Source organism: Osmerus mordax, chromosome 28 (genome assembly GCF_038355195.1).
Source record: "Osmerus mordax isolate fOsmMor3 chromosome 28, fOsmMor3.pri, whole genome shotgun sequence".
Taxonomy (NCBI): Eukaryota; Metazoa; Chordata; class Actinopteri; order Osmeriformes; family Osmeridae; genus Osmerus; species Osmerus mordax.
In genome coordinates, this window is record NC_090077.1 from 4,040,151 (window position 1) to 4,065,313 (window position 25,163).

Here is a 25,163-nt window from a genome sequence, read left to right on the forward strand (position 1 = left end):
TCGGTCCCTTTCAGTTGGAAACGTTGCTTAGAGCTCTGCAGAGAGAGTTCCAAATTCAATTCAAATGGGAATCAGCAAGAACAAGTCCAGAACAAGAGAAAACATACTAACCACGAGACACGAGAATGTTGTCACTGAACTCCCCCACTTCTCCTTTATGGCCAGGTGAACAGAATTAAGATTCCCAAGCAGATGGATGAGCTTGTGGAGATGGAGTCTGAGACTGCCAATCCAGTGTCCAAGGTTTTCTTCAGGTGCAAGACTGAGATCAAAGGGGTGAGTTCTACTCCCGGCCGCCTCTCCTCCTGCCGGGCTAGCGGACGGGCCAGACCGGACCACGACCAACCACACACACACACACACACACACACACTAAGGGACGAGCGTTATTTCTTATCTCCTCACACAGATCTGGCTGAACCTCATGAAATGTTTCAACTACCCCCTCCGGGAGAGCAGCATGAGGCTGGCTATCGTGTGGTTCACGTTGTCCTTTGGGTGAGCTTCTCACACACACACACACACACACACACACCTCCGTAACTCGACCTCCCCCCTTGCTGCCGAAGGGCCGAAGGGCCGCAGGCCGCGGCAGGCCGACTCGTTTGGTCCTGAAGTTGAGCGAGGGTTTTTTGGGGCTCGCGGCTGCTGTGCCTCCCTGTCACCTCCCCTCAGTAGTGCAGAGCTGGTGTTCTGGGCCTGAGGGGGGAGATCGATCAATACAGCTCTATTGGTGCCTCAGCATGCGCAGGCGAGGATGGAGCGCAGGCAGGATGATAGGGAACCAGGAGACCAGTACAGAGAGTCCTGCCAGAACAGCATTAATGCTATGACAGGGTCTGTCTGTCAGCCTGCCTGCCTGCCTGCCTGCCTGACAGGGTGACAGGGTGACAGGGTGACAGGGTGACAGGGTGACAGTGTGACAGGGTGACAGGGTGACAGGGTGACAGGGTGACAGTGTGACAGGGTGACAGGGTGACAGGGTGACAGGGTGACAGGGTGACAGGGTGACACTCTTCTTCCTCCAGGTACTACGGCCTGTCCGTGTGGTTTCCTGACGTCATCAAGCACCTGCAGGCGGACGACTACGCCTCCAAGGTGAAGACCCACAGCAACGAGCACATCGAGGACTTCACCTTCAACTTCACCCTGGAGAACCAGATCCACTCCAACGGGCTCTTTGTAAACGACAGGTAGAGCACACCCGTCCTGATGTGCGATCGATTCGAATTGTTATTGCCTATTTCAAAAGGCTTGTTCCGTCCGTGTACTCTAGCCCTGGGTTGGAATTCAGAAATCATAGCAGCGTGAAATGTTAAAGTAGGTCAAGTGTGACCAGTCCTTTAAAATGTTTATAAAACATTTGGTGAAGTAGAACTCACAAGTGTATGATGTAGTGTGACCACCAAAACCCAACCACCTGTATCATTGTTAACATACATGGTTCCACACCAGGTTCCTCAATATGAAGCTGAGGTCAGTCACCTTCATTGACTCCACGTTCCGCAACTGCTACTTTGACGACGTCACGTCCGTGGGGTCCATCTTCCGGAACTGCACCTTCATCGAAACGTTGTTCTTCAACACGGGTGAGGCCAAACCACGAGGCAGCATCAACAAAGACAAATGCTAACCCTAAGGACAGTGTGTTTACCGTGCATAGCAACACACCGTATAGGCACTGGCTAGCTTTAGCTACATAACAATCTCTATTATAGTCCTGTCTAAGATGTGGCACTTGTCGCTTTTGGGTGGCAGATATTGATGACTCCAAGTTGATTGATGGAACGGAGGTGATCAACAGTACCTTCACACACAACAAGACGGGCTGTCAGATGACGTTCGACGATGACTACAGCGCCTACTGGGTCTACTTCATCAACTTCCTGGGGACGCTGGCTGTTCTGCCCGGCAACATCGTCTCAGCTCTGCTCATGGATAAGATTGGACGTTTGTCCATGTTAGGTGTGAAAGAATTGACTACCGTATGATTCATTTGAAGAAGTTTCTTAGGGGTTGGTTTTTCTAACGTGTGTGTGTGTGTGTGTGTAGGGGGCTCCATGATCCTGTCAGGGATCAGCTGTTTCTTTCTGTGGTTCGGCACCAGTGAGTCCATGATGATCTTCATGCTGTGCCTTTATAACGGTCTGAGTATCTCAGCCTGGAACTCTCTAGATGTGGTCACCACCGAGTCCTATCCTACAGACAGGAGGTTGGTTCAGGAAAGCAACGCACACACACACACACACACACACAGTAACATGCATGTGTGCCCGCACGCACACACACACACTTATGCATGCAACCTAAAGTTACTTTCCTCATCCTGTTCTCTTTATCTCCCTCACTTCACTCTCTCTCTCTCTCTCTCTCTCTCTCTCTGTCTGTCTGTCTGTCTGTCTGTCTGTCTCTCTCTCTCTGTCTGTCTGTCTCTCTCTCTGTCTCTCTCTCTGTCTCTCTCTCTGTCTCTCTCTCTGTCTCTCTCTCTGTCTCTGTCTCTCTCTCTCTCTCTGTCTCTCTGTCTCTATGTCTGTCTGTCTGTCTCTCTCTCTCTCTCTCTCTCTCTCTCTCTCTCTCTCTCTCTCTCTCTCTCTCTCTCTGTCTGTCTGTCTGTCTGTCTGTCTGTCTGTCTGTCTGTCTGTCTGTCTCTCTCTCTCTCTGTCTCTCTCTCTCTCTCTCTCTCTCTCTCTCTCTCTCTCTCTCTGTCTCTCTCTCTGTCTCTCTCTCTGTCTCTCTCTCTCTGTCTCTCTCTCTCTGCCAGAGGGACAGGGTTTGGCTTCTGTAACGCCCTGTGTAAGCTGGCGGCCGTGCTGGGGAACCTGATCTTTGGCTCTCTGGTGGGCATCACCAAGGCCATCCCCATCCTCATGGCCTCCTCCGTGCTGGTGTGCGGAGGCCTGGTGGCTCTCCGTCTGCCCGACACCCGCTCCAACGTCCTCATGTAGCCCGGGCGTGGCTCTCCTCGTCTGGGCAAGACCCGGACCAAGCCTGGGGAGGATGGAAGGGTGGTGCAAAGGGCCTGGATCAGTTGTGTCGTGTGCAGTTTTCTGAGATAACAAGACTGAGATTTGATTTGTAGCTTCCGTGCTCTGGGAAAGGGTATAGTTCAGTCATATTGAAAATAATCGTTCTTCATAAAGCAGTATCGGTCAGAAATATGATTTTCTCTTTTCTGTCCTCACCTATCGTGGGGGACTGGAAGACAAGCTCTAACAAACAAGTCATTTATTTAGTAAATGTATCACTTGAGGACAGCTCAATACTACCAAAACATGTCCCTCTATATTATGTAGTTGTATAGTGGTTGTACACGATGAGAATAACTCCATATCGTCAGTGGCAAGGTGCAAATGTATAGAGAGAGACTGCTGTAGGCCGTGTTGAACTGTGTGAGCATCACATCAACAGATAGCTCGAGTGTTGAGTGACTGCGGGTGGTTGGAGCTGTGCACATTGACACGGGTCTTATTCGAGCCAAACCAGATGGAGGGGCGAGACGTAAACAAGCTGTAATGAGCCCAGCTAGCCTGCTGGGGGAGAGGGGCAGGGTGGGTGGGGGAGGGTGGGTGGGTGGGTGGGACAGATGATCAGTAGGACTGGAGAGACTCCACAACTGGAACACAGCTGGCAGGCCCCCCAAACACACACACACACACGGACACCAGACACCTCAGACTCAAACACACACACACACAAGCGCATGCACACACAGCCATACGGGTGACAGAAAGGGAGAGAGAGAGACACTGAGAGAAAGACAGGGAGAGAGAGAGACAGAGAGACTGATAGGCAGACAAGCAGGTAGTAAACTGTCAATGCGTGCATTAAGTTGTTTATTTGTATTTAAAAGCTTTTGCTGAAGTTATTGAGCTATTGAACTCGTTTCACAATCAACTCAGACTGACACATGTGGAGCCCCAAGCCCTTTGCACCAATCCCCCGCCCACGAATAAAAAGGCCATAGCAAAATATGTGTTGTCGTACGATGTGTGAAAACTAAATGTATCGGTTCTTCGAAGTCTTAAGGTGTTTCGTTTATTCAAAGTAAATCACACTTGCCGCTGTTCTCATTCGTCACTTTGTTTGGAAGTCGAATTTGAGTGTCTGATTCCTTCGCCTGTGTTTTCCGATGTGTGGTTGGATGTGCGTCGTCGCCGATGAGAGCTGGGTTTGAGTTGAGGTGAGTGACTCAGCACCCGTGTCCTGGAGCGTGTGGCTTGTGCCAGTGACTGGAATACTGACGCGTCATCATGCTGCTTCCTTCTTTAAATACTGAATGGCCTTTCTTTCTTTTTATGTGCCTCTCTTTCTCTGGAGTTGTGACCCTATACTCACCTAGAGGCTGGGTGGAAACGAGGAGACAGGAAGTGGACAGGAAATGGACAGGAAGTTGATAGGAAGTAAACCATTTGTGTTGGTGTATTTGAAACTTTCTTCTTACTATTGGCTGAAACCAAACTTTAAAATTACTCTGGATAGTGTCCCTAAAGTGTTCCAATATGTCACCTATGTTTTTGATTGACACTCTGAAGTTCATTTCCAGGGCAACCGAGAGACTGTCAAGGGATTTCATGCTTCCTTACACAGGATTGTGTCCCTGGCGTTGATACAGTAATGTTGTTGGCTTTGGCCAGTGTAACTCTCCCGCTGTCCTCTGTGTGTAGAGTATGTGAAAGTAGATTATTGTTACTGCCTATGTGTTGCTGTCCAGGGAGTCAGGTGGCTGAGCGGTGAGGGAGTCGGGCTAGTAATCTGAAGGTTGCCAGTTCGATTCCCGGCCGTGCAAAATGACGTTGTGTCCTCGGGCAAGGCACTTCACCCTACTTGCCTCGGGGGAATGTCCCTGTACTTACTGTAAGTCTGGATAAGAGCGTCTGCTAAATGACTAAATGTAAATGTTGCTGTCCAGCCCCTATAACTTAGATCTGGTTTCCAACAAGGAGAACATGAGTGCAGAGTTGTGTGTGTTTCAACGTTACATTTTCTTGGATCCTGAAAATTGCGTTTGCTGGGTCATTTAATTGATGCACTAGTCATGTGGAACACTGATCCTTCAAGTACTGTTGAAAGTGTTGCAGGGAAGGAGTTAGAAATAGCTGGAGTCAGATTGAAGCTATCGACCACTGTTGCCACATCAGCAGTACTGTGCTATACGTTCAACAGCATAATGAATGAACTAAGGGTTGATTAGAGAAAGTTTGAAAACCTGAGTCGCTGTGGCAGTGTTGCCATGGAAATGAGTGTTACCTGTTCATTTGGAATGTTATTGGGTAGTGTGTGAGTATGTGTGTGTGTGTGTGTTTGTGTGGATGAGGGAGAACCAGACTGGAACGGAAAGACAGAGTTTGTCTGTGTGTGTGTGTTTGTGATTGTGTGTATGTGGCAGTGTGTGTGTAAATACTGTACATATCAAAGCTGTAATTGGTGGACTGATGGATTGAATATAACGTGCTTTTTCAATCAGCTGACATGTCTCTTGCTTTGTTCAAAAGAAAAGTCCATCGACTGTATCTACTGTATGTTCCATCTGTGTGTCCTGTGCTTAAAAACACATGTCCTCTGCTACTGTTCAAACTTGCATGTGTGTATGAAATGTATATGATTTTGTGCTAAACTTTGTGTTCTTACTGTTTGGGTCTCTTTTCCGGAGAAGACAAAACATGTCGATTTCTGAAGAAAAAATATGTGAATGTATCACTCTTGTAAGTTGTTTTTTCTTTCTGCCATTTTGTTGAAGTGAACAAAAGTGTGTGTGCAGGTCAAGATGTGTATATTGTTGTAAGGGGCAGGTCAGTCAAGTGAAGGCTGCAAACATAAAGCTGTGTAGAGAAACTGTATTTGCCAAATGGTGCCCTGTGGGTCTTGTTTTCGAGGCAGGGACTGCAGACTGTGCTGCTTTGAGCAAACTGTACATGAAATTAAAGATTATGTTCTATATCAAATTATATCGGACATTCCTTATGAATATGACACCCCAACATTGATCATTTTGTTGCATTTTAATCATCTTCTCAAATATAGTGTGTTAGACATACTTTGAAGATGATATTGTCAATTAAAACATTGATATGAAATGATTGCTTACAGTATTTAGTGCTTAAAATCAGCATTTATCAGTACAACAGGAAAGACATCAACAGGTAATGAACTTGCTCCAAATTTTCATATACATTTCTGGCTTTTAAGTATACTTTGGCTATTATTTACACATCAGTCTAGCCACAAATATTACTGATGAACTAACTAGCGCTCTACTGCAGAATAATCACATCACTGATTGAAATCACAACAAGCCTATACTGCCCTCTAACGTCAGTGATAGTCTGCGTGATGAATGCAGAGAATGGGGTGGGAATCTGGGACCAGTGCAGAACAGGGGGTAGGAATCTGGGACCAGTGCAGAGCAGGGGGTAGGAATCTGGGACCAGTGCAGAGCAGGGGGTAGGAATCTGGGACCAGTGCAGAGCAGGGGGTAGGAATCTGGGACCAGTGCAGAACAGGGGGTATGAATCTGGGACCAGTGCAGAACAGGGGGTAGGAATCTGGGACCAGTGCAGAGCAGGGGGTAGGAATCTGGGACCAGTGCAGAACAGGGGGTAGGTATCTGGGACCAGTGCAGAGCAGGGGGTAGGAATCTGGGACCAGTGCAGAGCAGGGGGTAGGAATCTGGGGTACCAGTGTTGGATAGAGAGGAGGTGATGGGAAGTTTTAGGGCTTTCTTACTGATGAAGATGATGGAAAAGGAAGAGCACAGTGACATCTTGTGGTCAGCATTCATTTAATGCAGTGTTTCGACAGCGCCATAAATTACAAGTGCAGTTCTCACAGTAAACCACCAGATGGCGATGGTAAAGCGCAGCCCTAACAAAGAATATGGAAGCAAGTCAATATAAGTTCTTTGATATAAATAACTCTAAAAAAGGTAAGAATGTTTCGATTCAAATAGTGATTCTGGAAAAATAGTTCTAGTGTGATGTCACAAAGTACAATTATGCTGTGACATTTAATTAGGCAAGGAAGTGCCATACAGTATTATATAATAGGACTGCTATGTTTCTTACACATATAATTGTGATTGAGTTGTAGTTCAGTTAACTGCTAGCCTTCCACTGAAAGCATGTTATTTGTGTTTGACCAGGATCAACAAATTTAGCATGTCTCTGTTCACCACTGTCTGGCTTTTCATCAGTCTCATCCTTCCCCTGGTGCCGTCTGAGGTGAAGGCACTAACCACCAGTGTTCCTCGGAAGATTATTCCCTACCAGAGTAAACTTTTTACACACAGACAAATCAGATTAGCTGAATATCTATTTGTTATCCATCTATGTGCTATCCATAACTGTTGCTTCATGTGTCTTTGTTCAGATGATTTGAAGACATTTCAAGAGAATAATGTCTTCAACTATACAACCATACTGCTGAGAGAAGACCTGGGTTTACTGTTCCTTGGTGCTCGTGAAGCTGTTTATGCCCTTGATATGAGCAATGTATCACAACTAAAGGCAGTGGTAAGAAACACCATCCAACATGACAATTTAGAAATGAATCTACTGGAGGTATGGATTGTTTGTGTTGTGTGAACAACGTTTTCTGGTGGTGCAGGTGTACTGGAAGGTTTCTTCAACGCAACAAACAAAGTGCACCAATAAAGGAAAGAGTGCTGAGGTAGGTGAATACACTATTGAAATAACACATTGTCAGTGTAAACTGAGGCAGTGAAATCATGCTTACCCCGATCAAAATCGGAGTGAATCTTTGAATAATGTAGTGAGACCAATTATTCTCCTCACTTAAAACTCGATTACGGAAATCTTCTTTAGATTGAGTGCCGGAACTATGTCAAGACACTGGAAAGGTTGGATGATGGCAGAATGTTTGTCTGTGGGACAAATGCATTTTACCCAATTTGTGATAACATGGTAAGTGTTTACACTGATGATAGACTACTGACCTAATTAGTCCCATTGTTAACTGTCTCATAATGATACAATTAGGGTGTTTGTCTCCATCTAGGGGCCTTTGTAAGTGTGCAACCAATGTGTGTGGTGTCTTCTTTAGACTTTTGTCGATGGCCATCTGGAATTGGAAGGGCAGTGGCAGGAGGGAAGAGGGAGAATCCCTTACAATCCCTTTGAAAGACATTCCTCTGTCATGCTAGGTGAGCACCATCCAGCCTTTTACCATCTATGCTACCTCGGACAAAGATACATTAAGAAGGGGTGCTGATTGAGGTTACAAACATTTAGGGTGTTGCAGACAAAAAAAATCACTTTATAATTGTTATTGTTGTGACTAAAATGTTGCTTTTTCAGGGCCCGATCTGTACTCTGCATCCCCCACCAACTTTTTGGGAACTGAGACTGTTTTCCAACGCTTCTCTTCTAACCCACTGAGGACCGAATTGAGGAACACCTGGCTGAACGGTAAGATCTTCAAACCAGATCTATGATCTAACACAGTACTCGGAAAGTATTCCCCTCAACCAATCCAGCAATATATTGTGGTTAAGTTTTGTCGTATCATTTCATCCTTTTTCTCAGAGCAGTTGTGATGGAAGCTTTAACAAGTATCACCTCTAGTTCCTAGTTCCAGTTTGTCATTTCAGAACCAAAAATGGTACAAATGCTGGTTGTCCCAGAGAGTGTCAAAAACGCTGAGGGCGACGATGACAAAATCTATCTCTTTTTCACCGAGGAGGCCATAGATATAGACTTCCCTGGCAAAGTGAGAGTATCACGGGTAGCAAGAGTCTGCAAGGTATGCTCATACAACATGACTTTTGGAATCTTCAACATCGCCTTAAATACAATATATCCTGCAGTGCCTGTTCAGTTTGTATGCAGGGCCAGCTGCATGTGCACTATAAGATCACATGGCATAAGCACAACAGTAGTTTTTTCCCTTATCAAGCAGATCTAACTTTGAGTGGTTGAATTCTAGGGGGACACGGGTGGTCAGCGGACCTTACAGGGGAAATGGACAAGTTTCCTGAAGGCTCGTCTTGACTGTCCTCTGCCTTCTGGGTCCAGTCTGCCTGCCATAGTCCAGGACGTCTTCCTCCTTCGAGACAAGAACTGGAGGAAGAGCATCTTTTACGCAGTCTTCACTCCACAATCGTAAGTCAAGCATTTCGACAATAAACGGTAACATATATCATGTGTACTTATTATTTCGGATCCATCACAGTTAGCTTGAGAACATGACTTGGTATTTCTGTTGAAGGGCCTTCTCAGAAGTATCCTCAGTGTGTGCCTTCAGTGTTTCTGACGTTGGACTCGTGTTCAGCCAAGGTGGTTACTGGACTCCAAAGGATGGGCAGGGAGGGCCCGGCGAGGAGGAGCCTGTCCCCAGACCTGGAGCGGTACGTGTTCCTCTTACCAACTTGAAGTTTGTCTAAGTACAAGGGGGGAAAGGGGTCAAAAAGGTCATGTGTTGTACTGACTTATCCAACATTAATTACCGTAATATATAAAATAGATACATGTTAATGTAACCAAACTCCTCAACTAAGATGGTAGATGTGGCATTGAGTTTTTGACTTCATATTCTGTTCTAGTTCACACCTGTATACTAAATTGTTGTGTTTTTGAAGTGTATCAACAATGTGGCGAGGGACATGGGAATAGAGAGCTCCCAGACGCTCCCAGACAGCACATTACTATTTGCACAAGACCGACCTCTCATGGTGGATCCAATACCACTGCTAACATCAGGTCCACTGGTTCTGAAAAGAGGGGCTACGTTTTCTAAGATTGTAGTGGACATTGTAGAAGCTGTGGATGGAAGGTTGCACAATGTGATGTTCATTGGAACAGGTACATCATACAGCCAGCCAAACAAGCCCTCACAATTGACTAAGTTAGACGGTCAGTTCGATGGGCTTCACACATTTTGCCATTCATCATGTCAAGTTCAACTTCCTTTTAGATTTAGGAATACGTGTTGTCTTGGCAGATGACGGAAAAATCCTTAAAGCGGTGAATTATGCAGGTGACCCAGTCATTGTGAAGGAGGTCCAGGTGTTCCAGACTCCAGAACCTGTCAAAGTTCTGCGCCTGTCTTCCAACACAGTATACAAATGCTAACAATAGTTCACGCTTACGCCTTGTTTTCTTCCTGTGTTTCTGCAATTAGATTTGATTATATTATTATATTTGTATTATGTTCTGTCACAGGGGCAGTTATTCGCTGGCTCAGATTCTGGAGTAGTTCAGATGCCTCTGAGAGACTGCGGCCGCTACGATTCCTGCGTTGACTGTGTCCTGGCGAGAGATCCCTACTGTGGGTGGGACACAAGCACGGCGAGCTGCTCTCCTGTGCCTCTGGCCTACAGCATGTAAACTTCTGCACATGCTCAAATTCCTATGGCAGATAACAGCATAACAATGCCAATACATTTCTGTCACCCTGGATATTCAGGACCAATTTCTCACTCAGTTTATCTTTCTGTCAATGGGAAATCAAGTGACCATTAAGAATACGTATAAGGAAGCAAGTGGCATTGCTTATTTTTCCTCAAATATGATCTTTCCTTTTCAGGAACATGATTCAAAGTCTAGAGTCTGGTGATGGCTCTATGTGTCCTGTATCAGGTAAATGTTCCGGTAAATGAAATCCCATGGAATTATTCAACCAAATACATCAGACATGACCAAAATGGCCCTTTCTCACCCCTCTCCACATCCGTTTTTGTGTTGCAGTCTACTTGGGCCTCACCAACCACGCTTTCTCTTCAGGAGACATAGTCTATTTGCCATGCCAGTCTGACTCCAACCTGGCACAAGTACACTGGCACTTTTCTGGGAAACCTCTCCAGCTAAGTGCCAAGCACCTTGTCCACAACAGTGGGATTTATATCCTGGATGCCACCAAGGCTAATGCTGGGATCTACACTTGTGAGGCTGTAGAGGAGGTGAAAGGACGTCTATACCGCCGGACCTTGGCAGCCTACCAGCTGCAGACCAAGGTGTCCCTTTCCCTCATCTACCAGGTGGGAGTGGTGGCACTGTCGGTGGTTCTGTTAGTTTTGGGCATCCAGAGATTCAGCAGGCCTGGACAAAGGGCACAGGCCCACCCAGCTGAGCCTGGTGATAACCCAGACGTGGCACTCACAGTGCAGGGTCCTCTCCCCTACCATGTCGGTGATAGTAACAACAACTGTGATCGTGATAACAGTGTGGCTGTTGCCATGGAAGAGGAAACGTGATTGACAGCGTGGACAATCTATGTTGTGTGACTTTTTGCGAGTTGACTTTTTGAGATATGTCTTTATTGTGAAGGTTAACAATTCTGTTGTGCTGGTTTCTAAGCTTTGAGCTCGGTTTGGTGTTGGACGATTATTTTCAATAAAAAACATTGAAAACATTTAATAAAATGGATATTTTTCTGTATTGCATAAAAGTTTAAGTGCCTATGAAAAACGATACATGTCACAGAGAATCACATTATCCACACTCTGGCTCATCAATAATTATCATAATTATCCACGTGGCGCACCTTGTCAATTAGTATCATCTAGTTAACTAGTGAACCTGAGAAAGCTACTCTTGTGCCCCCTTGTTACGCCCCAACTTTAGTGGCCCTATGGGGCGAACAAACATTCCGCCACTGACCCAAAACAACTACTAAGAACACCTTTAAAAGTACCAAATCCATGTGATTTATTGATACATCATTTCACAACTATAAGACAAACATAGCAGCACAACAAACTCCCAGGCTAAGAGGCAGCAAGACCAGCAGTCCCCAAGCTAGAAGCCTCTCTCATGCAGCAGGAAACTGGAGTCTTTATCTGCTGCTTGATCACCTGGCCAGGTGCATCTCATCTGGTAATCATGGGGAACACAACCTGGGCGGAGCTACAGAAAAGGGAAGGGAGGTGACAAACAAAGAACACAACACATGTGGCCGTAACACCCCTCAACATGTGGGTGAAATAGATTCAGGAAGGTATCCGAATGTGTAATAATGTGGGTTCTGTACGTTTATTGTCTAAATGGATGTGGGAGGCGTAGCTATAACCTCAATTGATATTGACTATTGACGAAACATGGGCCTGAGGACATTCAGTTAGTGAGGCTGAGAACATTCGCTCCTGTGGCGCCACAACATCCTGGTGAAATGGACACAGAAGGGTGAGATATATCCAGAATATGTAATAATACATTCACATTTTATTCATTTAGCAGACACTTTTCTCCTAACCATTGTTGCCAACTCATTACTAAGGTGAAGTTAGAATCCTTGTCATGAAAAAGTTATGCAGTAAACGAGGGAGAGGGAGAGGGAGAGGGAGAGGGAGAGACCCTCGAGAACTGTATCAAAGGTGATTATGGTTCTGCATTAACAAGTCATTACTGAAATGAAAGGCATGATCACACTGAAACTGAGACTGAAAGAGACTGAGAGAGACTGAGAGTCTGAAAGAGACTGAAAGAGACTGAGAGAGACTTAAAGAGACTGAGAGAGACTGAGAGAGAGACTGAGAGAGAGACTGAGAGAGAGACTGAAAGAGAGACTGAGAGAGAGACTGAAAGAGAGACTGAGACTGAAAGAGAGACTGAGACTGAGAGAGACTGAGAGAGAGATGCATGGAGCACACTGTAGGCTATTTATTACATGCAGGATTTTCTACACTGGGTGGCAGTGTTACTGTGTTTTCTTAAACATTATGTTGTCTGGGTTGGAATTACAGTGTGTTATCACCCATGCAGTGGTAACTAGGCAGTGTTGCCTTGGCAGTGAGTGCCGAGCGCGAGTGGGAGGAGTGTTTCTGTTGATGTCATGGTCAACTGAATCACAACTGACAGTCCTAAAGTAAAAGAGAAGTCACAACAGGGTGACCTAGCACTTACCAAAACACACAAGAGGAAGAGAAGGAAAGATTGTATGATGTCATCTTCCCAGGTCAGTTTAAACCCCAGTTCACTCGCATTGTATTTGCTAAAAGCTTTTTTCACGAGGGTCGTGTAGGTGATTTACTCGCAAGTGTGGATGTGTATCAATCCATTCAAAAGGGCTGAAAAAGAAATATGTCACCATGACAATGAACCTGTAACACATACAAGTAATTGAAATCAAAGTAATTTATCAGCTAAATAAATTAAGCGGTACTGTGATCGACTAAGTACATCCTCCAACTTCCTGTCCAACTTAACAAGGATGTGTGGGGTGGTCTGTTTCGGCAGGGTTGTGAGGTCTCAACTCTACAAATCTAGATTTGCTCCCCTGAATAATTCACGGTGGGGTGTGCATGTGTAATGGGCATGGTTCTGTCTGTCTGTAGTCTCCTGTTTCTGTTTAGAGGCCTCATTGGAGTACAACAATCGAGAACCCTGGTAACAAAGTCATCTGTTCCAGCCAACCTGTACAGGGAAGGCAGATTCAATTAACTTATGTTAGAAAGCAAAGGCAATGAATCTGGACTGTTACTTGTCGCGTGTTCACTTGTCCCTGTGTTCCTTTTGTGATGTACACGACAGGAAGACAAAATAGTGAGTTAAAGTGAGAACGTGTTAACAATGCAGAGTCCATGCAGATTTTGATGTGTTATCATTTTGTTTGTTGTCTCTAAAAGCTTTGACTGATGCGTACAACCTCAATATTTTAAATGGTATATAGATGGACACAATAGTCTGGATGCGTAAAGGGAATGAATCCACTGAGATGATCATCTTAGTGTTTCCGGACAAGGAGAAACAGTGCCCTCTGCTGTATTAAGTGGTTGATCAACAGCAAAGTGGAATTGCATTCAGCTCAACTACAACCACAGAATTATCTTACATTCCACATGCGGGACGCTTTGATGTCAACTTGTCTACCAGTATGGCAAGGTTGTGAACTGTTGTCAGGGGTAACAGAGCTTTTTGGTCTCCACAAGGGGTGAGCCAAACTGTCAATCACTATCGCAGCGCTATAAAACCGCCACCAAACATCAAAGAGTCCCACCACTGCTTGACAGACAAAGCATGAGCGTACCACCCACAGTTGATTTCACACAAGTCATACCCTGTATCAGAGCAGAATCTCTGCTTCTCTCTCTCTCTGTGGACATCATTAAACTCCGTGACACGAGGTCGCCTTTTTCAGAAAAGAGTCACGCATGAAAACAAACGTGCTTGTGTGCTTTTATTGTTGCCATAAAGCTTCCATCTTTCTTTCTGCCGAGCTGTACGCGAGTGATGGATGAACACAGTATCGCGCTGGGCCCCAGAGCAGTTTGATTGCTTCATCAATGACAGACGCTGGAATCACATCCTCGAGTTTAAGTTCATTAGTCTGTCTTTGTCGTTGTGTACCCCTGGTTGGAGTGGTTCACCGCTTAAGGAGAGAGGGCGCATTGGTCAACTCTGGTCCTTTATTAAGATTAATGAACAGCTTGACATTTTTAGTCCTCTGCCTGAATCGATAATTTAATACTCATGAGGGCTAGTGGGGATCCAAGTCCACGGAATGAATATTGTGGCCACAGGGCGCATGTTAAATGTCCAAACGGTAATCAATGCAGAGAAATTAGCTATTGATCTCTTATAGTTTTATAATAGGTTATCTATTGGTTCGCTCTTTCAGAAAAGAAGAAAAAAAATCCAATATTCAGTGGTTGGGAGCGTGATGATAATATTGCTGTTCAGAGAGGGGAAGTGTGTGTCTGTGTTTGTGTGTGTGTGTCTGCCTGTGTGTTTTTGTCTGCATGCCTTTGTGTGTGTGTGTGTGTGTCTGCCTGTGTGTGTGTGTGTGTTGTCTGCATGCCTGTGTGTGTGTTTCATGTGCATTTTCCTGAGGGTCAGGTTCTAATTACCACACAGGGCAGATTCTAAATAAACATGTTGTGGAAGATATTGGTGATGCACGTCAGAGCCACAGTTCATTAGAAACCCAGGAGGACCTTCCCATTCCTTATTGGTTTGCTGATTAGTTTAGGACCACAGTGACATGGAAAAGAAAATGTGCACACGCTACCTTTGCTGTCTGGGAGAATGTTTGCAACAGTCAACACTTTGCACAATAAAAAAAAAAAAAACTGGTTTCATTAACCATTTAAAAAAAAGTAGATTTAATCCTTGCCTGTTGTTTTCGCAGGGTGAGCCAGGCGTGGACCTTGACCTGCTGTGCTGGGGCAGTGGAGAGCTGGGCCAGACCGGACGGAACGTGCAGGGGTACGTCGGCCCAGAGGAGGCCCAGCTGAGAGGCTTCTCCCTGGGGAAGCTTGGCAGGGTGAAGCTGCTGGCCTGTGGATCCAGTCACTCCATTGTGGTCACAGGTATGTCACAGTTCATGTGTCGTCCGACTAGGCGTGAACCACCGAACGTATTCATCGTAATGCCACCCATGGTGCTCTGGAAGCCATACTTGGATCCAGTATATCACCTACATTTACAGTAGAACGTGGGACAAGTTAAAAGTGCACTTCTCAGATATAAGCACGTGGTTCACAAACACGATTATCCGGTTGGCCACATGTCCCCTGCATCTTTAGGCTGCTTAAACAGAATCAAACGTTTCTGAATTAGATGGCTACTCAACCGAACCTGTAGGAACCATTATCTGACAGATTTATAGATACTGAGGGACCTAGTCGGGTGGCACAGTGCAGCGATATATAGGGTTCAAACACACATAAAGTCCGAGGTTTTCCATGAGTGGTGTCTCTTCCATTGCCCAGAAGGCAATACTGCCCTACTTATTTGGCAATTTGATAGAAACCCCAGCAAGAACTGCACAGAAGGACCTCTTCAGTATATTAGCTGACGGCCCTCATAAATCAGGGTTCCAGGTAAGTCTTATAGATCACCCCAACTCAAGAATCCCACCATACAATCATTACTATGGGATGAAAAAAAAAGTCTGTGACAATTTTGATTGATTAAAATGGTACGGGCAGATGTGGGCTAAATCACGTTAAGTGATGTGACATTGCAGTTTCACATATCATATTTCTGTCAAGACTATGATGGCGGAAGGCATTGTCACGATGTGATATCTGACAACAGCAGGCGTCTGGGGGGATGAGCAAAGATTTATGGGAGGGTTTTAGTGGTCTGAGAGAGAAGAGAGAGTAAAAAGTGGTCTTTTTTTGTGCATTGTCACTTTCCAGGAGACTGTAAATTCTACTCTGACCGCTGTTGGGGATGGGAGACATTTACACGTCCTGACAAATTGCCTGCTGTAAAAGTATTTACTGGTGTCGTCCTTTTTATACTCGCCCTGCACCTGCAAAAGCTCACTCAGAAATATTTACTCACAGCAATTTTACGTGACACCATACCTGAGCCCTAAGTGGTCACTGCTTAATGGCCTCATGTTGACTGTTGTGGCTCTAGTCCTACAGTTTTATACCGGAGGCCTTGAGAGGGTCATAACTTATGACTCATGAGTTTAATGTTGGCCACATTGTCTGCATCCAATACCTGTATGCCGCAGTCATCCCTGGAGGTGACTAGATTTATGATCTAGTTTGTCAAACAACTTGTACTAACATACGTGACTTGTACTGTCAAACAATGTACTAACAGATGGAGAAATGTTCTCTCTAAACACACACACACACACACGTGCAGGGCTGATGTGTTAACTGATTAAGGTTATCATTCTAGTCATCAACTGTGGCCTAGTTGGGAATGTCCAACCCCCCCAAAAGCAATTAAGACATGCCTCAGGCAGTTTCGTCATGGTAGACCTGCACCTTGCTCACATGGCATGTCCGTTCCTGTGTGTCTGGCGTGTTCTGTTTATCTTGTGATTGCCTGCGTGTGATGGCTTTCTCTCAGGGAATATCAGGTGCCCAGAGCCGTTTTGGACTGATTATTAAATGTACTAGATGCTCAGTGTGTAAGCTCAAACCACACTGGTATATTGATTCCCATAAAAAAAAAACCTTTAGCAATGTGTCTCGTATCACGTTCGGAAGAGGATGTTGAAAAGCAATGCAGTGGAGGAGAATGAACTTTTCAGCTGTATGCAATTGAGCAATTGTGGGAAATTAACTTCATCCTGTCTTGTTTATATATAACAAAACATATTTTTGAATCAGACTTGGTTTGGGTTTGCGTTTGGGTCAGCACATTTGCTCGGTGCATTTCCACGCGGTGCCAAACCTGGCCACTGGGTGGCACTGTCAGACTAGCTATAACACTAGGGAGGCCCACCCTTATGGAGCAGACAGAGCTATAATTTACTAATAGAGCGGGATCCGCCATTGCTGTTATCTTTTAATAGATTTGTACGGGGGGAAAGCAGGTGCCTGTTGTTAATGTGTCCAATTGCCCAAGTTGCCTACGGAATTTGGCGCATCCATCACTGTCGTCCGCGGTGACACCCTGTCGTTCTCCTTCACGTGGAGGGCCGGCCGACTCGGCCCGGTAACAGATGAGGCTGCTCTCTCCGCCAGACGCCAGAGTGGCGCGGAGACGACCGCCATACGCTCGCACGCACGCGCGCGCACGCCAACCGAGACGCGCGCACACACACACACCTCTACGGTTTTCAGAGGACAAAAATAAGCTCCCCGACTACACAATCGTAATTATAATATTACGGAGGGCCGGGGAGTGCTAATTTGTAATGATTTGGAGATTGATCGTATCACGTTCGCATGCGAGGCTGGTACACGTGGATCCGATTCAACTATGGTTCAACTCTGGACCTTAGAAACCCTAAACTATCCCCCCCCATGAATGTTTTTGAGAAGAAATGCCCTCACGTGACGCCCCCCTCCCCTGAATCCCCAACCCCTCCTGCTGCCCCCATGAGGTTGGGGCAAAGGCATCACATTCCCCTTGGTCTGCCCTGCACCCTGCCCCCCCCCCCCCCCCCCCCCCCCCCCTCCGCAGCTGTGGGCCTCCGGAGAAGGAGGTGGTGGGGGGAGGGAGGGGGGGGGGGGTGGGGGTGGGTGGAGCACATTACTGTGCTGCTAATGCCTTGTTAGGAGCTGTTTCAGTTGCTGGGTCTCAGGGAGGTCAGTGTCGGTACTGCTTTCGCTGCGAGGCTCTTGATGTGTCGAGCCGAGGCCAGGGCCCACATGTGCAACCTCCGCCCTCTTACCGCACGGGAGGCCCCACTCTCACCCACTTCTCCCCCCTCTCCCAGGATGCACCGTGTCCAGCTTCGTAGCCAATAACCCCGGCAGAATGATCCCCCCTAGTCTCGGTGTTTCTCTCTGATAAGGGAACGAGACAAACAGGAATGGGGCGCTTGTTCCTTTTTTGTTCTCCTCCCTTCCGTGTGTGAGTGTGCGGTTTGAACCCCCCCCCCCCCCCAGCTTGGCCTTGGGTGTCAGGTGTTAAACAGCAGATGAGGACTCTGGCCTTGCCTCTCCTCCTCTCTGGAAGCTCTCCTAACAGAAAACAGAGCCCGCTCTCCCTCTCAAGCACAACCCGCGCTTAATTGTAACCATCGTGCTATCAGACTTTTTCCGCTGTTTCTGCGAGATGTCCTTCTCTGCATACTGTAACAGTGGCGCAGTGCTCTCATGAATGCCTAAACCGTGAGTAAGCTTGTTTACCCCCCCCGACACCCCCCCCCCCCACACACACACACACACACACACCAAGAAAATCCCATTTGAGTTTTAGTGATGCAGTTACATCATGCACCTGTTTGTAATAAAATACAGGGACGCAGTTAAGAATATTCAGATGCCTGACAGCTAAAGAGAGTTTTGATTTGTTTCTATTGAACTGAAGCACTGTAAAATCAGCCACAAACATGGGCATACACACATTCTTGTCAATTTTGTTTAATGATCTCTATTAAAATAGATTGAAGCAGGCATAGTTTTGCCTGAATCCTGGTTTCCTGAAATTCAATACCTTTCAAAAACAAATAAAACCACCAAACATAACAGGAATGGACATTTGACCTGGAGTCCACCCAGTCCTTATTGGCATTCAGGGCACAGTGAGAATGCAGCAGTATCAAAGGCAGGAAGAGAGAGAGAGGTACGGAAGGATGGTGGGGGTGAGAAAGAGAGAACGAGTGAGAGAGAGAATGTGAGTGAATGAGCAAAGTCCTTAGAGAACATCCTCTGTCCTCCATCTTGGACTCACCAATCACAACATTAGCCATAGCCCAAGGCTTTATGGGAAGGGTTCCGTCGGGCATGCAAGCAATCCAGTATATCTGAACTAATATCAGGAGATAAGAAAATAACTTAAGGCCTGTCACACTCTCTTCTTCTTTTCAGGAACAACAATGCAGTTTCTTGTCACCTACACCTAAACATCTAATGAGAAATCCTATCCTAATGATGGTATTCTTAGACTCATCTGTGGAAAATACAGGCCGTCTCTTTGTATGACAATTTCAATATGTCTGTTTTGGGTTCAGTGCTGAGAGAAACCTTTGGTAATCATTGGCAGTTTAGCTGTGCTGACGTTTTCCTTGCATTTCCCAGTTGGGAAAGGTGAATGAGGGGAAATGTGGTAATAGGAAAAGAAGCCTCTCTCACACAAACACACACTCCTAGTCTCTCTCTCTCTCTCTCTCTCTCTCTCTCTCTCTCTCTCTCTCTCTCTCTCTCTCTCTCTCTCTCTCTCCTCTCTCTCTCTCTCTCTCTCTCTCTCTCTCTCTCTCTCTCTCTCTCTCTCTCTCTCTCTCTCTCTCTCTCTCTCTCTCTCTCTCTCTCTCTCTCTCTCTCTCTCTCTCTCTCTCTCTCTCTCTCTCTCTCTCTCTCTCTCTCTCTCTCTCTCTCTCTCTCTCTCTCTCTCTCTCCTTGATCTGAGGGCTAATTTGGTTGAGCAGGTTGAGCGCACAATTTTGCACTCAGTTGCTTTTTAAGGTTAATCGCGGGACAGGAGTGTTTATGTTGCCGTAATATAGACTTAACTCTCCCAGAGAAGCTCAGAGCAACATGCCAACCCCCGCCTTCATAGCCCCCCCCCTGCTCCACCCTTCCCCCCACCACACCCTTCCATCTCTCCCCTCTCTCGCTCGGTCCGTGAGAAAAGACAAACGCAGCGTAGAACAAAAGATGGAGAAAAGTCCAGCCAATTAGCTGCTAATGAGACAAGCTCCAAACCCTCAACGTGTTAACGTTTACGACCCCTCCCATCAGCGCACCCCCCCCCCCCGCCACCCTCCACCCCCATGGGCCCTTCACCCCCCCCCCTCCCCCTCCCTCACCCAGCCCTTGCTCTGGCCTCCCGTGAGCCAGGGCGGGCTGGCTGGGCCAGAGGGGCCCCGTGTGATTATTCACACATGGCCGTGTGGCCCCAGAGCTTTGGGCTGTGATCGGGAGGGGAAGGGCCCGCCTCACGTATGGTTAATGTAAAAACACCAGACTCGCATGCAAGTGCCCACCACCCACCACTGTCTTTCTAACTCATCTTTCCCCATTCAAACCATCCACAAAACAGTTCCCGGTAATCGAAAACTCGCTCCCCATCGGTTCCCAATTTTCCTAACTCTGGTGTGTAAATGTTGGGGCGGGGGGAGACTTATTAAATAACTAGCCAAAATGAAACGGCAAGACTTTTATCATATATGTCTGGATTGAAAGTGAAAAGATGATCTGTTTCTGTGTTGTGGATATTTAGACTTATGCCTTGAATGATCTGCAACTCTTTTCCAAACTTATTTTCTCCAGAGCACATACTGGAGGAGTGTGTGGAATATCAGTGGGGAAATGAGTTTAGAGTTCGCCTGGAAGTGCTCGCAAGTAAACACTGACAGAAAAGTTAACATTAGCCAAATCAGGGTAGATATCAATGCGTCATGTTCTGGATTAAACAGCAGAAAGAGCACACATACTCCAAAGGGAATTTGAAACAGTTACTTACTTTTCTTTTGTTGTGGTTCAGTCTTCTGAAAGACATTCAGTTGCTAACATGGAATATCATTCAGTTAAAAGAAAATCCTTGATACTTTACCTGGTGATCTTATTTAGAAGTTCACTTTCATTTCATTTCCGTGGAATTCACTTGGAACAACTTGAAATCAATCCCTCACCTTGTCTGAACTGATTAATTGAAATTGAGTGTATTGAAAGGCGTTGAGTAGAGGAGGGATATTCAGGACTTGATGCGTTATTTGTTTGGGGGCAGTACATGTGTGCATGTTAACTAACTTGTGCTACTGGTCTTGGCCCGCACGTAATGGGGTTCCAGCACAAACATTTTCTCTCAGGGATTTCTATTATTAATTCTGTCTGAACACATCCATAAATGAATAATGAAATAAATAATGAAAACGTTATTACTTTTGGCAGCTGGGTCATTTCTCGTTTCCTGCTTCCCTTCCGCTTGTTTCCCCGCTAATTAACTTTCCAAGGAGTTGTCCTCCTTTTGAGAAAACGAATTCCATCAGTGAGGGAGCCAGTAGATAGGGGCTGAACACAGAACTCAGGAAACTGCGAGGCGACAGGGCACTCCCCCTCAGCACACCCACAGGTAGCTTTCATCGAGAGGTGATTTAATTATTTCTCCGTGGATACGCTACCTCCAACTTTGAACGGAAGAATCTGACCCTAAGTGGAGTCATTTCATTTCCTATTCAACAGGTGGATTGAAATGCGGACATGACCATAAGCAGTTAAGCCAAACGGAAATATTGGACATGGTATTCCATATCAAAATTGTTTACTCAATATTCATAAAACTACAAATGGTCACTTTAGTTAACGTGCTGAGCTGGCTTCTTAAAGTAAACATATACCTTTTTGGAGGCCTTCCCTAGAGGCCAATCAATCCTCTTACATCCCCTGTCCTTCCCACCTCTCCCGCCTCCCTCTCTTTAAGATCCTTGCCCTATGCCCTGTGCCGGCCTGTTAAAAGCCTGTGTACTGGGACGGAGGCTTGGCGATAAGTAGCCCTCCATTTCATTAGGATCTTAAAGAGGGCAGTAAACCTGGACTCAAAAGCCCTCCATCCATCCCTCTAGCCTACCACACAGATGACCTCTCTGTCTCTCTCTCTCGCTCTCTCTCTCGCCCTCTCTCGCCCTCTCTCTCTCCTCATTAGAGTCGCTGCAAATTCTTTCAAACGGCTCCTTCCTCCTCTCAGCATTTTACTGTTAATGAGTTTGCTTTGTAAGGTTAGACGTGCGGACCGTACAACTTTGGGAAGGTTCGGCTGCCATCTGTGTGCATACGGCTCTAACTACGTACAGATGGGCTCCGCTCAGAGACAGGTTGCTTCTTAGGGGGAAAAAAAGGAGAGAGACGGTTTTGGTTATTTTAACAAGATTTATGACCGTTCTCACAGGTAACTATTTGAGCCATAATGATGATTGTTAGTCAGCCGTCAAAAATGTATGATTAAGGACAAACTAAGGGGAGAGTAACGAAAGTATGTGTTTTTGTGTTGAAACATTAAATGATAAATCATTTACCGTGTAGTTATATTTATAAAAGTATAGAAAAAGCATGGCACATGTTGAATCAATTGTACTGTGGTTACTTTAGAAAACATATCCTAATTTGGTCTGGTTTAAATACCATCAGTCAGCCAGTGAACCAAGTAACTGGTGAAAAGGTAAAGATTACCAAATAATTGTTTGACATGGTCACAAAATTAGCAAACATAATCAAATTTGCAACTTGACACTGTAATTTACGGCTTCCTTACCCTACACAAATAATAGTTTTGGGTAGCGTTGCAAAAGTAAGATTGGGATTACATCTCAAATAATCTGATTTAACAGAAATATACAGTGAAACAAAATGTACTCTCATAATAAAGAGTATAGTTTTGGTATTATTGTTTTTGGATATGTAAAATGAGTAGTTAAGGATTTTAATTTCCACCCAGTAGTTCTGACACATGGGTATTGCCCTCCACGCTGCTCAGTTAGACCAGGGGAGAATTTCCTCTCTGCCTGCCTGTACGGAGCCTTCAGCTGGTGGGAAACTTGCCCCTGTCATTCACAGTTCACTGGCTAATGCTTTCTTGTAGCCACTGGGATTGACCCTCCCACAATTAAAAAAGGGTTAGCCAAATTATTGTTGGCCTCCTGCCACATACTTTATGTGGCTTAGCAGTGGTCAGAAGAGGTTATGAGCCCAGAGACCCCGAAATGTGACTTTCTCCATTAAATCCCACTCTCTGAAGTCAACAGTGTAATTAAGAGTGTAAGTTAAATGAAAAGAATTAAAGTATTAACACAAACACGATCCAAATTCTTTCGGAGTTTATGGTCCTCTCGTTTACTGTAATGCACTGTGTGGTATCTGAAGCTGGTATGCTAGATGTTTCAGGTGTTAACTTGAGAAGACTTAGAAGTCAATATTTGCTCAGCTATTTTCCATGTCTAGAGAAGGTAAAGATTCTGTGATTACTTTCACATGCCAGTCCATTCATACAGTCCCTAATTGAACCAATTAAATTAGAACTTTGAAATTGTAGAATTAATTCTTTTTTTTTTTTTTGGGTGGTGGTGGGGGGTTAAGAGTGTTTTCCTAATTATGTGGGAAAGACGGAGGGGAAAAAGAAAGCTTACTACAGATCAATCAGGCAGGGCTGTTAGACATGGGCCAAGTAGCTCTCGTGTTGGAGAGAGAGAGAGAAAACGACCGCTCTCATCCCAAGTGCTCAGAGTACAGAGGGAATACTGAGTACCAAGAAATGCATTCAGTGAAAGGGAAAGAGAGAATTTAAACAAAAGAATCTCCGTTTTGTCAAACACCACAGAATAAAAAGGTGTATCAACAATTATAATTTGCTGTGCCTACACCTTTTTATATGATGTTGCTGCTTGAGGTGTCAGCAGACGTGTCGTCAGTTTGGAGTGACTCTTTCATTTAATTAGATTTGAAACAGCATTTTTTACTGTTTCCATGGGATAGAGTTATAAAATACAGACGTATTTCTCTTGGAGACTTGAAAAATGCCATCCGTCCATACTTTTGTAGTTATTTACAAAATGAAAATGACAAAATTGAATTGCATGTCATATTTCTTCTTCACATTTAAGACGTTTCTCAATCTATATTGAGCATTTAAATCGTCGAATATTGAGCATTTAAATCGTCGAATAGGGAATGCGTTTGACCACTGAAAAGAGGGATTTTAAAAATGGCCTTTTCAAATAAAAAACCCTGTTATTCAGTGAAGCAGCACTTCAGAAACCTGAGGAAAAAATAGTAAAAGACTACAAAGAGTAAAAAAAATTCCTTTTGTTCAATTCGTTTTTCCTCCCAGAGGTTCTATTAGGAAATGGATCCCAGGTGTTCGATAAGCCTGTAGTGGACATGACAGCAGTGCAATCAAGTGTATAAATTTAATTGCAGGCTCATTTTGTGCCGTTTATTAGCCGTTTAGGGGCACATCGCTCCACTTGAACCCTGTTATTGCCAGAAAGAACAGCTGTTTGGTGCCTTTTTAACAATTTGTTTCATTGCATCTTTTACAAAAGTACATTTTTAATGGCTGTTGTTTATAAATGCCAACTGGCACATCTAAAGAGGAAACATTTAACATTTTGTGTAATGTCTATACTGGATAAAATGCTTGTACTCTCCAATGATTTTAGATTATTTTCTGTTATTTTAAAACGCAAGATAGATGTTCAAAAACACTACTTTTGGTGGATAAATGGGTACTTCTTAATGTTCAAACCTAGAATTGACCAAACGGCTATTATAATTTACAGTTTACATAAACAAATGAGCATAAAACTTCCTAAATAAGTTTTAAGAAGGGAGCTGCATGACGTCCTCTGAGACCGGCATGTTGTCTTGCTAGTACAGCATCCTCTCTGAGAGGCCTGTGGACCTGCTGGCTTTTGTTGAGAACTCGTCGGCACGGCACCCCATTAATAAAAGCCTAGAGAACGTAGTGCTAATTGTTACCATGCACCAGACCCTGGCATTCCTATAAATCAACCCGCTAATTGCAACAAATTGTGGTCTGACATTAAGCTATGATTCCAAACCGGCAAATATTCATCAACATTGCAACAAGCCCATAAAACACTGAGCTGGCCATTTCCCACACCTAACATATATCTCCCATCTTACACCCCCATTATTTATGGATCTTGCTTGTCCTCAGCATCTTAAGTGCTCATGCTGAGTGAATGAGACGCCATCTTGTTTATTTATTTCCTATGGGTTAACTCTTGGGGGTGAGAGGGTGACCAGCCAGTCAACTGACGTTTTGTTCAGTGATACCCTTAGAGACCAGAGTGTTGCAGTGGCTGCTTTATTGATTGCTGTGTTTGCTATATAACAG

At 45.1% G+C, this 25,163-nt stretch overlaps 2 protein-coding genes across 2 annotated transcripts in view; both read left to right on the forward strand.

The window, feature by feature from the left end:
- Window positions 1–3,502, forward strand: part of sv2ca (synaptic vesicle glycoprotein 2Ca) — a 29,645-nt gene extending 26,143 nt beyond the window's left edge. Inside the window, exons 7-13 of the mRNA XM_067231281.1 lie at window positions 166–276; window positions 410–498; window positions 1,029–1,193; window positions 1,456–1,589; window positions 1,759–1,965; window positions 2,053–2,212; window positions 2,762–3,502. Of these exons, the coding sequence (XP_067087382.1) occupies window positions 166–276; window positions 410–498; window positions 1,029–1,193; window positions 1,456–1,589; window positions 1,759–1,965; window positions 2,053–2,212; window positions 2,762–2,945 (1,050 nt within the window). The 3' untranslated portion in view covers window positions 2,946–3,502. The remainder of the gene's footprint in view (window positions 1–165; window positions 277–409; window positions 499–1,028; window positions 1,194–1,455; window positions 1,590–1,758; window positions 1,966–2,052; window positions 2,213–2,761) is intronic.
- Window positions 3,503–7,154: 3,652 nt separating this feature from the next.
- Window positions 7,155–25,163, forward strand: part of LOC136937837 (semaphorin-4E-like) — a 76,241-nt gene continuing 58,232 nt past the window's right edge. Inside the window, exons 1-15 of the mRNA XM_067230952.1 lie at window positions 7,155–7,266; window positions 7,366–7,508; window positions 7,603–7,665; window positions 7,821–7,919; window positions 8,059–8,158; window positions 8,313–8,423; window positions 8,606–8,757; window positions 8,941–9,116; window positions 9,223–9,361; window positions 9,593–9,815; window positions 9,955–10,070; window positions 10,176–10,336; window positions 10,540–10,592; window positions 10,701–11,137; window positions 15,079–15,259. Of these exons, the coding sequence (XP_067087053.1) occupies window positions 7,155–7,266; window positions 7,366–7,508; window positions 7,603–7,665; window positions 7,821–7,919; window positions 8,059–8,158; window positions 8,313–8,423; window positions 8,606–8,757; window positions 8,941–9,116; window positions 9,223–9,361; window positions 9,593–9,815; window positions 9,955–10,070; window positions 10,176–10,336; window positions 10,540–10,592; window positions 10,701–11,137; window positions 15,079–15,259 (2,266 nt within the window). The remainder of the gene's footprint in view (window positions 7,267–7,365; window positions 7,509–7,602; window positions 7,666–7,820; window positions 7,920–8,058; window positions 8,159–8,312; window positions 8,424–8,605; window positions 8,758–8,940; window positions 9,117–9,222; window positions 9,362–9,592; window positions 9,816–9,954; window positions 10,071–10,175; window positions 10,337–10,539; window positions 10,593–10,700; window positions 11,138–15,078; window positions 15,260–25,163) is intronic.